A 16,213-nucleotide genomic window follows, 5' to 3' on the forward strand; every position below is an offset into this window, starting at 1 on the left:
AACAACTAGAAGATCCTCGATCACCAACGAGTGAAACTCGATCCTCGATCTTCAAACATAACTCGACACTACCACAAGGGTACCTTGGTATTCTCGGTGTGAGAATCCAGGAGTTGTGGGCTCTGTATGATTTTGGATAGAGGGAATGAGAAGGTAAACAATCAAGTACGTGATCAAACGATCGTGTAGAAGAAGAAGCTTATTATATAGACTTGCTACTCATGTAGAAACGAGTACTATCGTATGGCAACTCGATGCTTGATCGTTTAGTCTCTGTTGAACTATCGTGTAGTAAAACATTTTTACTCGATCGTATTTTGTGAGATGTATCCGATTGAATGATTTTGAAAAATAATTTTTTCCTTTTATCTCACAGTTACCATAAAACCGTGAATAACCTCCCACTCAAGTCAGTTATCTAGAAAAAGAAATATTAATTATCATATAATTAATAAATTATAAATAAATACAATAACCAACTTATCATATTATATTTATAACCTATAGTTTTAATATTACATCATATGCAACATACAAACCATAGTTCTTTTTCTATTTTATGGTATTTAACATAAATCATATTTATATTAATTTCTCCAATCAAATAATGTATCAAATACATCATATCAATTATATCACATATAATTGAATTAATTTAATTATATCATATATAATCAAATTCTCTCTTATTAATTTGAACACTTCAAACTAACCCAAAATCTAATTCTCAACTTGAACCCATTGAGCTACCAAGAGGACCTTATGGACCTGTAGCTTGAAGCTCCAACGGTACGTGAATAACTGACTAAAGTCTTTAATCACGATATCCACCATCCGTTAACTGTTGAGCACTCCACTAAAGATCGACAGTTGCACTCTTTGCACTAAGATATATTTCTGTGTCCATTGGATATAACCAATCAATAGTGCGATGACCCTTCACAAATCGCTCGTAAGTACAGCTAGGCCAATTTATCATTTTACCCCTGTAGTTACATCTAACTCTTTAAGTATAACTGATTCTTCTAATAAATAATGAGTCATAGTCCCACTATGACTAAGTCCTCTCTTCCTAAGAGAGGGTGTGGCCACTATGTTTAAGACCTGAAATCAGCACTTAAGGGTGCAATTTATCCACTTACCCCTGCTTCTGGGAAGGAGTGAATTCTGTCTTGTGTAGTTGAGTTTCCAACTCCCAATTAGATGAATCCTCAAAATGGTAGGCTTGTTGAGTTGGTAATCTGGCCACTCTCACCCATATAAATCAAAGGATCGCCTGAGTTCCCAACTTACTCAGGATTCAGATCATGTCACCTATAGTTATCCTAATGAAATGTAAGTCTCTATCATCAACGCCGTTATATAAAGAGATTAATCATTTCATGGTCCGGTCTTATACAAACTCTTTGTATAGGATATCCCCGCTTGCATGTCTCCACATGAATGATCAAAATCAAACCATTTGTAGCAATTTACAATACTTGTAATATCTACAAAGCGGGTCGTATCCGTAATGTCACCAGGATAAGGCATTCATCCTTATCCATCTACTACAGACCATTTAGGTTAGTAAATGCTTATAAAATAACACTTATTTTATTAATAACAATATATTTTCAGAGTTTACAAATTACGAGACTACTAGGAGATTTAGAACACGATTCCCAACAGTATTTGCATCCTCAACCAAGTTTTCTTGACTATTAATTATTTTTCTTTTTCGAGGATTTTTATCTTTGGAACCCATTGGTCTACCACGCTTCTGGTATGTTCCAAACTCATTAATGATAACTTGTTGTGTTGGGATATCAAATTTGTATGGAACATTTGTAGCTGGTATATGTGACTTAGTTACTTTTTTTTTGCATCTATAAATGCATCTAGTAATTGATTTGCTATATTTTGCAAATGAATTATTTCTTGAACTTTAAGTTCACATTGATCTGTACGGGGATCTAAATGAGACAATAACAATGCATTCCATGTAATTTCTTTTTCCAACTTCTTAATTCCTCCCTCTAATGTTAGAAAATTTGTCTCATTAAAACGACAATCAGCAAATCGTGCAGTAAATACATCACCTGTCAGGGGCTCAAGATATTTAATAATTGATGGGGAATCATATCCAACATATATTCCTAGCTTTCTTTGAGGACCCATCTTAGTGCGTTGTGATGGAGCAATTGGAACATATATTGCACATCCAAAAATTCTCAGATGGGAAATATTTGGCTCATGACCATAAGCTAATTGTAATGGTGAGTACTTATGATTAGCTACTGGCCTAATGCGTACAAGTGACGCTGTATACAAAATAGCATGTCTCCATATAGATAAAGGAAGCTTAGCTCTCATAAGTAATAGTCTTGCAATTAATTTCAAATGTTTTATAAATGATTATGCTAAACCATTTTGTGTATGAACATGAGCTACATGATGTTCAACATTTATCTCAATCGACATACAATAATTATCAAAAGTTTGGGATGTAAATTCACCAACATTATCAAGACGAATGATCTTAATTGTATAATCAGGAAATTGTGCTCTTAACTTAATTATTTGAGCAAGTAATCTTGCAAATGCAAGATTTCGACTTGATAATAAGAACACGTGTGACCATCTGTTGGATGGTCTACTTGGTGTATTAATGGGTCCACATATATCACCATGAATTTGTTCTAAAAATGCAGGTGATTCAGTCCCCACTTTAGTTGGTGATGGTCTAATAATCAAATTTATTTGAGAGCAAGCATCACATGATAATTTATTAAATTGAAAAATCTTCTGGTTCTTCAATGTGTGTCCATTTTAATTTTCAATAATTCTCCTTATCATTATAGATCCTGGATGACCCATCGGTCATGCCAAATTGAAAATATATTTGGATTCATGAACTTCAGGTTCATTGTTACATATGTTTCAATTACTCGTATATGAGTATAATACAATCCAAAAAATAAAGCAGGAAACTCTTCTAATATACGTTTTTCATTTGAGACAGTGGATATGATATATAGATATTTCACATTATTCTTACTATCAGTCTCAATATGATAACCATTGTAACGTATATCTTTAAAACTTAGAAGATTTCTCTTTGATTGACTATAGAACAATGCATTGTCAATTGTAAATTTTGTTCCTCTAGGTAAAATAATATTTGCTTTTCCAAAACCTTCGATCAATTTTGCAGAACCCGACATTGTATTTACTTTTACTTTTAGTATTGTCAATTTGGAAAAGTATTTTTTATTTGAGGTATTGTATGTATAGTTGCACTGTCTGCCAGACATAGTTTTTTCTTTGCTCACTTTTGAGTCATCCAACATATGAAAATGATCTATTTTTCTTCAAAAAGAAAATAATTACAATAAGAAAAACAACACTTAAAATATACAAAAGTTACTAAAAAAAAACATGAAGATAGATAAAAGAAAACAACAATATTAAGTCTAGATATTCTCAAAGTCAAAAGAAACACTTGATGTGTCACCAATTGTGCCAATCTTCTTTTTAAGAGATTCAAAGAAGTCTGTCACATCCAAATTTGTCATATTGGGATGGGTCAAATATGTCATTATCCTGGTATACAAAATTTGCTTTCACAATTTTCTTATTTTCCTTTAGGGAGGCTTTATGAAGGTCAGCTAAGTGTTTTGACGTACGAAAGATACGTGACCAATGCCCACCATGAAAATAATAATGATTTCTTCCTCTGCCCCGGTCATGACCTCGACCGCGACCACGACCTCGACCACAATTATTATTAAAATTCACAGCATTCACTTTAAGGAATGGTGTTGTTCCAGTTGGTCGAGATTCATGATTTTTCATCAATAACTCGCTATTTTGTTCGGCTATGAGAATACATGAAATTAATTCAGAATACTGTTTAAAATCCTTCTCTTGATATTGCTGTTGCAAAAGATATTTGAGACATGAAATTTAGAAAATGTCTTCTCTAACATATCAGTATCAGTAATTTTCTCTCCGCATAATAATTTTGAACTGATTTTAAATAATGCAGAGTTGTAATCACTTACTAATTTGAAATCTTGTAGCCTTAAGTGCATCCACTCATAATGAGCTTTAGGAAGAATAACTGTTTTTTGATGATCATAACTCTCTTTCAAATTTTTCCACAAGATACAGGGATTATTGTAAGATACTCCATTTTCAATCCCTCGTGGATATGATGATGAAGGAAAATCATAGTTTTTGCTTTGTCCTTATTGGATATCGTATTTTCTTCTTTAATAGTTTCCCCAAGATTCATAGCATCCAAGTGAATTTCGGCATCAAGTACCCATGACAAATAATTATTGTCGTCAATATCGAGGGTGACAAATTCTAATTTTGTGAGGTTTGTCATGACAGTACTATCATAAAATATTGTACTTACATTAGAAATTTAAGAGATATTGAATATGCAAAATAAATAAAATTTATTAATTATAACGAAGAGGGAAAAACCGACATGCCTTTAGGACCTACCTTTAGTGGAAAAAACGACAGGAGATCGTTCTGATAACGTGTGATAAAATTGAGGAGCACAACGGAAACACGGATATGGAGAAAATATAATATAATAATATATTTATATAATAATAAAAATAAATAAAATAATTAAAATTATAAAATTGGATAATAGGTAAATTGAAATGGAATTATCACCAATGTATATATCTCTACAAAATCTACAAATGACCACTTATCTATAGGAAATTTTGGCAAGTAGCAAGTGGCACACTTGGACAATATACATAGGTGATTGAATGACACGTAGCCAACACATGTGATAAAGAGAAAATGACACTTGACATTGCACTAATGAACATCTATTATTTTTATATAATATTTATAATACCAACATAGTTATTTAAAGAACAAAAAAATGAGTTGCCATAGTGAGTTTGGTTCAGTGGTATTAGCACAACGTCCGTTTCCTGGAGGTCAAAGATTCAATCTCCCACCTCATAGTTGTACAAATGTAAACGGTAAACACAAGAAATAAGAAAGATGAAAATGTTATAATTGCCCAAGTGAACATGGTGTCTCTAAAGAATAAACAGGATAATATAAGTTAATATTTGGACTGACTAGATAAACTGATATGATTGAAACACAATCCAAAGAGTGCATTCAAAATACCAAACAATCTTCCCCAAAACAAAATTAAGGATTTCGATTTTTCCAAGCCAAAAGCCACACACACCCCAAAGCATGAAGAAAAAAAAATGGAAGTTTGTTCGGTCAACCAACCATAAACCCTCACTTCTCAAGCCACCTACAACAATAAATCTCTGCAAACCCTCATAATAATCTCGTCCATTTCGATAAGTGATTGTACATTGTGGAAGAAAGTCTAACATTCTCATATATACTCTTCTCTAACATTCGTTTATCTGTATAAGGGACATCAAACTCATAATTTTATAAGCGAAAGCACGATTCCAACCAATCTATATTGTGGAAGAAGAACATGAGAGAGAGGGATAGAGAGAGACAAAGTTGTGAGAGAAGAACAAAATGGAAGAAGAAAAGCCCACCCTTGGATGTGATATGGTCGCAATTGCGAACGAAAATTAGCAAAAAACTAACGTGGCTGGAGTGGCGAGGTGGCCAGATCGATGGCAAACGAGGGTGTCTGACGGGAAGCAGAGGCAAGGTGACCTTGCAAATTGTATGCGCGAGAGTGAGAGATATTGGGGGGGGGAGGGGTCGATGACAGCTGGACAGTAGAGTTAGCACCAGGGCCGAGGCAGGGGGAGGACTCCCCATCCCCGTCCTCGCGAGGGGTATTTCCCCCATCCCCGCTGGGAAAACGGGTCCCCGCGGGGACCATCCCCGTTTATATTTAATATATTGTCCTAAATAATTTAATTTTGACTTCAACCTAAAATGCAAATTAAATTAATACATAGCCAAAATAATTCATAATTGTTTGAAACTCGAGATCTAACATACACTATATTTATAAAGTCATGTGAAATATAGTGAATAAAATAAAGTTACGTTGTATTTGAAACATATGTTGTACCTCGTCAAAATAAAATAAACTAATTTTCAATTATTAATGTGTTCAGAAAGTTGGGTAGAAGGAGTTGTTTATGCATTATTATTCAAATACAATATATTTGTAGGAATTAGAGAACTAGTAGAGCAACAAAATAAAGAGAAATTAGTATATTAAAATCAAATTTGATAATAAAAAATAAATAAAAATCAGGAAGAGTTTGGTTTGTTTCTGCTAACTCACTATTGAAATACATTGTATTTCTAGAAGTACCAAACGATACGGCATCAACAACTACACATAAATCATTCTAGAGAGATTTAAAAAAAATTGACATCAACCACCAAACGTCCTTATTTTCAACCATTCATGTAAGATTTAAATTGCTGAAACCATCCCAGTACAATGTCGAACGAGATACAGAAAGATTGGAAGACAGAAAAAGCTTATGTTGAATATAATAACAAATTGTTGGAACGATGAAACTAATGGAATATAAGCTTCAACAACATGTAATCATGATAATATGAACTTTCATCCCATCTATCGTCGAAAAGAATCCTTACTCGTCGTAGAGCCATAGCAAAAAATAGAAAGATTAAAACAATGACTACTTACTTGTTTGTAGAAAAGATCGACTTTTTTTTAAGATATTGATAAAATGAAGTGTGTATCAAAAATTTTAAAATGATGTAATGATATAATAAGATGATAAGTGATAAAGCATGATAAAAAATTGAAAAATGAGAAAAATTGAATGAAATGTACCGTTTGTTTGATGATAATATGTATAAAATAATGAATAAAATCTTAGTTGAAATCAAATATATTAATATGAACTTAAAATAGTAAAAAAAAAAATTAATAAGATAATGTAAAATTTGAAGATCTAGTATAAATTAAAATCAAAATGGAGGTATACAAATTAGAGATTGATTTATTTTGAATAAATTCAAAAAGTGGTTATGTCAAATCAAATGTGATATTAAATTGTCGTGTCATCTTTTTCTCTTGAATATTAGTTGGAATCTCATAATTGATACACGCGACAATAATTACACTATATTTCTATTTAGAATTAATATACGCTTTCCATTTACATTGTATTTTTAATTAGAATTGATACACGTTAATAATAATTATACTATATTTGAAAATGTTATTATCCGATCATACCAAAGGCAAATTTGGTATTATAAAAGTACATGTTTTATCAAAATTCTTATTATTTTCGATTTTTGTCATAAATTCAAAGGACTCCCAAATTTTGCCATTTTCTCCTATTTCTCGTAATGTTTTGAAGAAGGCCCAACTCTTCATTTGGTTCCACAAAATTCATCTGAAGTAATGGATTTTATGACCATCTTTGTTCGCCTATTAGTAAAAGCAACTGATAAACACCTTCTTGTGATCAAATACTTTATAGAAAAAGCTACAAAGACATACCACCTTCTCACAAAAGACCCATCAACGATGTCTATCGATATATTTTCACATATTTGATTCAAGAATGATAGAAGTCTAAGACGATCATAGGTGAAAGAGTAAATATTTTATTGTGTACATTAGCATATGGTGCATTGCTCACTAACTATTTATATGCATATGAAACTTGAGAGGTCATGTAATTTGAGTTCTTATATACATATTATACAATCTTGAGTATTTACACAATTGCATACACACACTACATGATTGGTGCACTAGTGCATTTTTATTTTGGTCATAACTTCTTCAATAGAACTTCTTCTTAGCTAAAGGATCACTCTTTTCATATATATATATATTTTTTTTATGTTTATAAACTAAGAAAAATGATACACCATCTTGATTTCTAAGATCCAACTAAAATGATCTAAAGTCTAAACTTCGAGAGGCCATAAACTAAGAACTTTGTTAGCTAAAATAGATTTTTATCTTTTTTTTTTTTTAATTCTGTGTGATCATGTTTTTTTTCCATTGGATTCTTCCATTTTTTATAATTAGATTTATTGGTATGAAAAAGCTTGCTCCATGAGTGACTTGGGGACTTGTTCAATCATTCTTCATGAGCTTAAAGTGAAACCATAAGTTCAAAGATTGCCAATTTTAGACACATCTTTAATGGTTACATGATTATTATAAATAAAGGAGATTTTTCTAAAATAGTCTCTTCATAGCTCTTCATTTGGGTCGATAATTCTCAAATGTTTTTTTACGGGTGACAAAAATTTCTTTAAAAAAAATGCCAATAAAATGTTTCATGTATCTTTTAAGATCAAATAATCGAGAAAAATGGACTTACTAATAACGTCTTATTGAATGAGTGAAAGTGTAAAAGCATTTTCATTTGGGTTAGATCTTTCAGTTGGTCTCCAATTAACCCAACCAAATTCAACCCTAAAAAAAATTGGGTTGAATTATCCGTTATTATTATTATTATTTTCTTAATTTAAAATACTTAAATTTATCTACCATAACTAAATTTTCAGCTACTAAAATATCTATTACAAACTTAAAGAAATAAACACAAATTCGATTCTAAAAGAAATAAATAAATAAATAAATAAAATTATAGTGAGAAAGAGATAAAACAATGGAATGAAATAGATTAATAAAAAGAAAAGGTAAATATTTATAAAAGGAAATGGAATTGTATCTCTCATAACCAAAGCAGCAAAGGGGGAATAATAATCAAATAATTGCTAGAAATGACAACAATAATAATTTTCTCCAATACAAAATAATAATTAAAAACAAATGAACTTCCTTCTTCAAGCCTTCTTCAAGTTGTCGATCATCAATCTCTGTGTTCTTTCCCTTTTGCTGATCTTTGGTTTTTATTTAATCTTTTTTGTCAAAGATTCCATTTTTGCTGCTGCTCTCATAATACTTCATCCTCTATCATCTTCTATCTTTCTCTTATTCTTCGCCATGTTTTTTTTTGTTGCAGAACATCGAATGTAAATTAAAGCTTGAAATAAAAATTAAATTTGGTTGGTTGTTGGATTTAGCATGGGCGACCAACATAACAGTTGAGTGAGCCAGAGAAGCGAGTAAGCCTTCTAACAAAGGTGCCAGGCTTAGCCTTGATCATATCGAACCTGCTGTATGGCCTTCGTTTGCTTGGATTCCCAGACTGAATGAAGTATGCTCCATTCATCATCAAATCCCCTTCCGATCTCCATGTCCATGTTCTCCATACACTCTCCGTTGCATAGTTTCTGTTTGTAACCTGCACAAACACATTCACCATTAACTTATGAATTCTAACATGGTATCAGAGCCTTTTCAACTTTTCTTTTCTTTTACCTGTCTTGCAGCAGGGTTTGGTGGGGCGATGAAACGGTTTCCTTGACTGATAATGGTGGGATGTTGACTGCCGCCAATGGCGTACATGAGCCAATGAGTGTAATCGTTGTTGACGACATGGAAGAAACCCCATCTGCATCTTGGCATTCTCTGCACCAATCCCTTTCCGAAATGGTTGAACGCGACGGTCACTTGCATGATTGAGTCGCCTTGATAAGAATCACTTGCACCGAACAACATCACCTGTATAATAATGAAATGGTCAGAATGGATTTTTTTTTCCTTCTATTAGAGAGTAATAATGTAATTAGTAATTTGATTATATATAGACTTTACGTCGTTGTGATGAGTGAAATGAGAGTTTGAGATGGTGATTGCGGTGGAGCCTTGGATTGCGTCGATGAGTCCATCTTGGCAATTAGACATAGAGAGATGATCGAGCCAGATGTTGGATGATCCAAAGATGGAGATACCGTCTCCGTCACTAACGGTTCGAAGGCCGACATGGTCAGCGGAGTCTCTGATCATGCCACCGCGAGCTGAAACGACGTGGTGGATGTGAAGGCCGTGGATGATCACATTCCGGGAAAATTGAATGCTAAGACCAGCACCATAGGCAATGTGAACATTGGCACCGCGAGCATCAATGGTCTTGTGGCTGGTGATCAACAGCTCCTTGGACAACCTGATGATCATGCTGCGTCCAAAAATGATCCATAGTGGCCGCTTTTGAATAGCGGCGTGTCGGAGGGTTCCACGTCTAGGGTTTATAACGTCGTTATCCGATGGATCGGTCACAACATAGAAACGTCCTCTCAAGCCACCGGTGGTTTTTCGGCCGAAACCAAGCACGCAAGAGACAAGCTTCTTACGGTTCATGGCCCAATTTCGGTCACAACGCCAGCATCGGTCAATCGGGTTTGTTGCCATGCAAGGACCGTTATATTTCTTCAGACTCCTCCTAGTGCTATTGCTTCCCTCTATTCCCTCCAAAGCCCTGAATCCGAAACAAAACGAAATAAAACAAAATGTCAATATCAATATCAATGTCAATGTCTCAATTTTATGAAAATATCAAAGAAAGATTAGAGTAGACGACATACAAATGAACATGTTCGTTGAAATGATCAGTGACATTCATGGGATCAGGATGGAAAGATTCAAGAGCAGCTTGTTTGGCTTCTTCAGCCTTTTGGAGCAAATAATCATCATATTCAGCAATGCCAGCTCTTAGAGTTGGCATAAGAACAGCCATTGAAACCAAAAACATCACAACCTTAATACTACAACAACCTGCCATCTTCTTCTTCTTCTTCTTGATGAAGACCCAAGCAAAAATGGACCCTTTTTTAATTTTTTTTGGAGGTTCTTTCTGAAAGCAAGCTTTTTGGGCTGGTCAAGGTCTAAGAAAGAACCCCAAATAGGTAAACGACCTAAGTTTATTCAAGACCTTGCCAGACCAAAATTAATGTTAACCAAGCCTCAGTTTCTTTATTCTTCTTTTATTTTTCTAAGCTGTTAACATTGCTTGCCCTTTCTAAAACCCTCATCAATTCATTATTTATAGCCTCAAATTTCAGAATTTTTCTTTTCCTTTTTTTTCCGCTAAAAATAACAACCATTCATTCTCCAGGCTAATTTGAGGGAAGTTAGTTAGTTTTTATTTGACTTCTATTTTAAGCTTTTCTTTTTTAATTATTATTATTATTTTGGGTTCATCTATTTTTTAGCAAAACTGTTGGTTCTTTAATTTAATAGATCTGTCCTCTCTTTACATTTTAATTTGTTTCATCTTATATAGAATTTAATTAATAATATTAAGCTCTAATTTATTTGTGATAATGCAGAAAAGGAATCTACTAATATAGAAATTATGGAAATTTTGATGTTAGAATATATAAGTTTTTATGGATAACATAATTAAATTATGTATATGCTAATATGTCACAACATGTTTCAATTTTCCCAAACATATATAGCTAGTGTGTTTAAGATTAGTGGATGGATGATAATTTGCCCTATTTCATTGAAGAATCTTTTCCCTCACTTTTTTAGAGGATTTAGTTAGTGTTTTTTTTTTTCCTCTTAACATATATTATTAATTTGTTGTAGATTCAAAATTTTTATATTTAGATCAATATTTTAAATATATTGTCTTCTCATGATATTTTTAAAACATTGTATATGGTACTTTTCAGTGTTGACATCAAATAAATAAACAATATGACTGGAAAGAAAGGCTCAATTAACTATTTAATTCAATTGATTAATTTTATGTTTTCAGCTCAATTTCCACGATAAAAAAATAAGTTTCTATCGTTACATATTTAATAGTTTCTAATGCTAATGATCATTTAGCTATGTCCCAACCATATATTTGATTGTCAAGATTAAGTTGTATAATATGTATTCATTTTAACGCTATTCATGACTATTCTTAATGAAATGTGTATCCTTTGCAACTCTGTCATCATAAAAATAATCGTGTATTATGAATATTATAAATACACCCATACAAATCTTCTATATGTAACTAAATTTATTAAAATAAAACAAGTTCTATATAAACTATAGACTCTATTCAGATGAACCAAAGTCATTTGGTTAAATACGTAAGATGAAAAGATTATAGGTGAGTCATAGTTTAACCTAAGTGAGACTTAGAATGACTCAAGTATAGAGATGTGAGATGAAGATTGTGTTAATAATGACATAATTTCATATTTAATTAGTTTGATTCTATGTATATTAATAATAATATGAACAATATTTTCCTAAAATAATAATAATAATAATAATAATACATTCAATATAAATTAATGGTTATTGTCGCTTATATAACTTTCTTTTTTTATTTATTTTTTTTTAAAAAAAAATCTTAATCATGAACCTTTCAAATATACATTATCTTTAAAATTCTCTTATGTTTTAAGTTTCTTTTTCTTTCTTTTTTTTTTTTTTTTTTATTATGAAAATGTTTCAATTTACCTTAAAATTTATACCACAAATAGATGCCTGATCAAGCGATAAGTACCAAATTCCCACAATGGCGTCAACTTCATAAGAAAATTATGAAAAAAAGATTAAAAATATAATTTCTTTGAAAGAGGTTAAAAAATATTATCTATTAGAACATATTATAATGATAAAGTTTGATTATCAAATCTAAAATTAATTTAGGATGAGAGGCGAATTATGCTAAACGGTCAACTCGAACATAACTCAACTTGTTAAGATATATGTTTTTAATTAAAAGGTAGGAGACTTAAATCCATCGCCACCTTTCACACCTCCACTTATTTGTGTTGAGATTAATATATATGTATATATAAAATGTTGTATTTTAAGTTTTCATGTTATTTCAAGCTGACCGTAATGAGATTACGAGAACATCACATTATAGGATATTAAATCTAAAGTAGGTGACCACTATGGATTGAATTAATTCAAGTCTCTTGGAGCCTGTTTGGTAGTCAATTCAAATTCTATTTTATGTTTTCAGGTTCAATGAGTTCGAATAGTATTTGGTTGACAGTTTAAATTCTGTTTTTGAAAACTGATTTTAGATTTTGTGATCCAAATAGTGCACATTATGGAAAAAAACTTTTTTATGTTTTCAGTATATCCAAAATTTGAATGCAAGATTTTAAAATGCAAAATTATATTAAAAATACTAAGAACAATAACAAATATACTATTTCAAGTTATAGGCTCAATTATTTTTATTAAATTATAATATGTAATATATCACATCTTATATATTAAGTGATGTTACAAAATAATAATTATAAAAAAATTAATATAAAAAATATTCATAAATTAATTAGTAAGGGTTCATATTCAACCTAATATGCAGTATTACCTAAATATATTTTCAAACACATATTGAAAAATTATTAAATTGAAATTTAATTTTTGATTCTACTATCAAACACATATCTGAAAACATGAAATACAACTATGTTTTCTTTAAATTTCTTGTTTTCAAAATTCTATTTTCAGATTGTCTACCAAACAGGTCCTAAGTTATTTATTAAACTCATGACCTTTTATTGATTGTAGGTCAATCTATTATGATCCTTATTGTATAGTAATTAATGTAAAACATATATGCTAACGTAAGCATAGTTGTCCGTTTTGAGAATAAAAACATTTAGGAAAATTACCTTTTTAAGCTTCGAGTTTTGAAGAATATATGCGTTTGGTCCCAAGTTTTCAAAACATACCCTTTTAGTCCTTAATTTTCTAAAAATAGGTTTAACAGTTCTCTGCAATAATATATTATTATTATTTTAAATTAGAAAATTAATTTTTCTTTTAAGAAAATGACCTCTCTGCTCGAAAAATATTTTTTAAACATATTTTTGTAATTTAAAATTTCATATAATTATATTGAATAAAAATTAAAAAAAAAATAGTTCATGGACCTTTTAAACCTATTCTTAAAAACTTGGAACTAAAAAGGTATATTTTGAAAACTCACGAACCAATTGTACACATATTCTAAAAAACTCAATGACTAAAAATGCCTATTTTGATAACTTATGAATCAAATATACCTATTCTTCAAAACTAGGGGACTAATAAGATATTTTGTTCAGACATTTTTACTTCCATTAAAAGATTATAGGTTTGAATATCTACTCTATATATGTAGTATTTTAAAATAAAAAAAATAAATAAGTAACAAAGAATAATAGATAAAACATAGAGAAATTTTCATAGATAGAAAAATATCAAACTATTTACAAAAATAGATTTAAAAAACACCGATAGACACTAATAGACTTATATTAGCGTCTATCACATAGTATCAATGACAGACTTCTATCAGTCTCTATCAAAGAAGATTAAGTTGTGTTAGTTTGTATAAATAATTTTCCATATTTTTCTATTTTTGAAAATCCCCTAAAACATATGATAGTTATAAAGTGTATTAAACTGCACCTCTTCATCTTTTGAAGTGATTATTGTCTATGGATTTGGAATAAGCTTAAGAAAAATTCTGATAACAAGAAGTTACTATATTGATGCTTGCATTATAATTTAACTAACATTTTTATATATTCTTTTCCTATGGTCAATTAACTTCATAAATTACCAAAGAATCAGCTGAAAAGAAATTTGAGGTAGCTTCTTTCCATTTTGGTTGCCCTTATAATAATGTACATCCAATCATATAGAAATGTTTTAACAATTTGAGTAAAAAGTTGTTCTCATGTGGTCACCATTTGTCCCTTAAAAAAAAGAGAGTAGTTTTTAGTCGATCTCTATACTTTAAAAAAATGTTTCATTTTTATTTTTATCATTTTCGTTAAAATTTGCAATATGTCAATTACCATAAGAGGAAAGAAAAATAAAAATTTAACATGACAAGTAATTATTATAGAAATTCATCCCGCAATATTGGTTCATCTTGAGATAGATTAACTCCTCAGTCCTCTTTTTTCCCTCTAAACCAAGACAATGAATCTTTAGTTTCAACCTATATTCTTCTTTCTTCTTTTTAACCATTATGATCTATAATTTCTATGTCATTAACATAAAATATCACATCGATTAAGTTCATCTATCACAGCTTTTAAATAATTTAGACTGAAAAATATTACCTCAAAATAAATTTTCATTTTTATCAAGAAGTTAAAAGCATATGTGTGACTAAAAATTCAATCTAATCAGTTAAGAAGAACTTAGCTCAACTAGTAGCTATATATGTTAAAGAATAAGAGATTTTGTGGTTTAAATTTTCATCTTCAATCTGTATTAAAAAAATATAATCTAATCAAATTTAGTTACACACCAATAAATAGGATTTTTTTATTATTATTATTATATGCCCTACATTTATGGAGAAAAAAATTCGTAGGATCTATAGATTTTTATTAAATATAATCTAAATAATTTAACCAATAAAAATGAACTTTATGGGAAAGTAAGAACTCATTCTTACCTTTCCATTCAAGTTATGTAATTTAATCAAGTCAGGTCTTGCATTAATTTTTGCTTTTTTAAAAAAAAAAAAAAAAAAGAGAAAGAAAGAAAGAAAGAGCAACTATTAAATTTTTTCATGGCATATTTAATATAATATTTAATAAATATATAGATTTCACTGATTTTTTCTTCCAATGGAGTTAACAAACTAAGTAGAGCAACTACAAATTGGTGATGCATAATGTTGGAGGAGAAATTTTGGATCAATCACAAATTGTCACGTTATTTACTAAATTAATGACGAAACTCCAAATAATTGAACTTGGGACCAAATAGAAGTTGACATTGGGACCAAATAGAAGTTGACATGTTTCCTCAAATTGAAGTTGAAGACATAAATTGGCAAAGTCTGATGATATCGCGTGTTTTCATCACAAAGAGTGAAATTAATTTAGACCAATTTGATATTATAATTTGGGCTAAAGTCTAGTTAAGCCCAAAAATTGGCTTAATTTGGCCCAAGAGCCAAAGTAGTTCCAAATCCAACTAATTTGACCCAAGGGCCAGACCGATGGACCAACCAAGCTCAAGCCCACGAAGCTCACCAGAGAACTCTATAAATAGAGGAGCTCTCTTCATTTATGGGGGTCAACAATTCTATATTCCAGAGGGAATTCTCCCAACAATCAGAAGACTCCTAGACTCTTGAAGTTGTACGCTCCTTGAAAACACAAGTCTCCTGAAGATACAAGGACTCTTCCAAGACTTCAACTTCAAGTTCAACTTCAAGAAAATCATGCACTCCACTTTTTCAAGTCAGACTTACACATTCAACTAAGAGAGAATCAGAGGATCAAGTACTAGAGATCGAACCATGTCGCATTAAATCAACATCGACACAAGTTTCACTCCACGAAATAAGTTTCTCCGAAAACCTAGTGTGAACAAATTGGCATGTCCAATGGGACATCA

General features: G+C 30.8%; 1 protein-coding gene across 1 annotated transcript; it reads right to left on the reverse strand.

The window, feature by feature from the left end:
- Positions 1-8,729: 8,729 nt before the first annotated feature.
- Positions 8,730-10,832, reverse strand: LOC120091762 (pectate lyase-like). The gene is made up of 4 exons (XM_039049883.1): positions 10,414-10,832; positions 9,647-10,307; positions 9,311-9,553; positions 8,730-9,233 (listed from the first exon to the last, which is right to left on the reverse strand). Exons 1-4 carry the CDS (start codon positions 10,608-10,610, stop codon positions 9,009-9,011), a joined length of 1,326 nt encoding a protein of 441 aa, XP_038905811.1. The 5' UTR covers positions 10,611-10,832; the 3' UTR covers positions 8,730-9,008.
- Between the last annotated feature and the right edge of the window lie 5,381 nt (positions 10,833-16,213).

Source organism: Benincasa hispida, chromosome 11, assembly GCF_009727055.1.
Source record: "Benincasa hispida cultivar B227 chromosome 11, ASM972705v1, whole genome shotgun sequence".
NCBI classification, from domain to species: Eukaryota; Viridiplantae; Streptophyta; class Magnoliopsida; order Cucurbitales; family Cucurbitaceae; genus Benincasa; species Benincasa hispida.

What these genes read in the sequence shown, in the direction of transcription:
- LOC120091762 (XM_039049883.1), bottom strand. Translation starts at nt 10,610, where the DNA reads ATGGCAGGTTGTTGTAGTATTAAGGTTGTGATGTTTTTGGTTTCAATG. An exon ending in TTCAACGAACATGTTCATTT is followed by an intron (nt 10,308 to 10,413) that starts GTATGTCGTCTA and finishes TTTCGGATTCAG; the next exon opens with GGCTTTGGAGGGAATAGAGG. An exon ending in CAAACCCTGCTGCAAGACAG is followed by an intron (nt 9,234 to 9,310) that starts GTAAAAGAAAAG and finishes GTGTTTGTGCAG; the next exon opens with GTTACAAACAGAAACTATGC.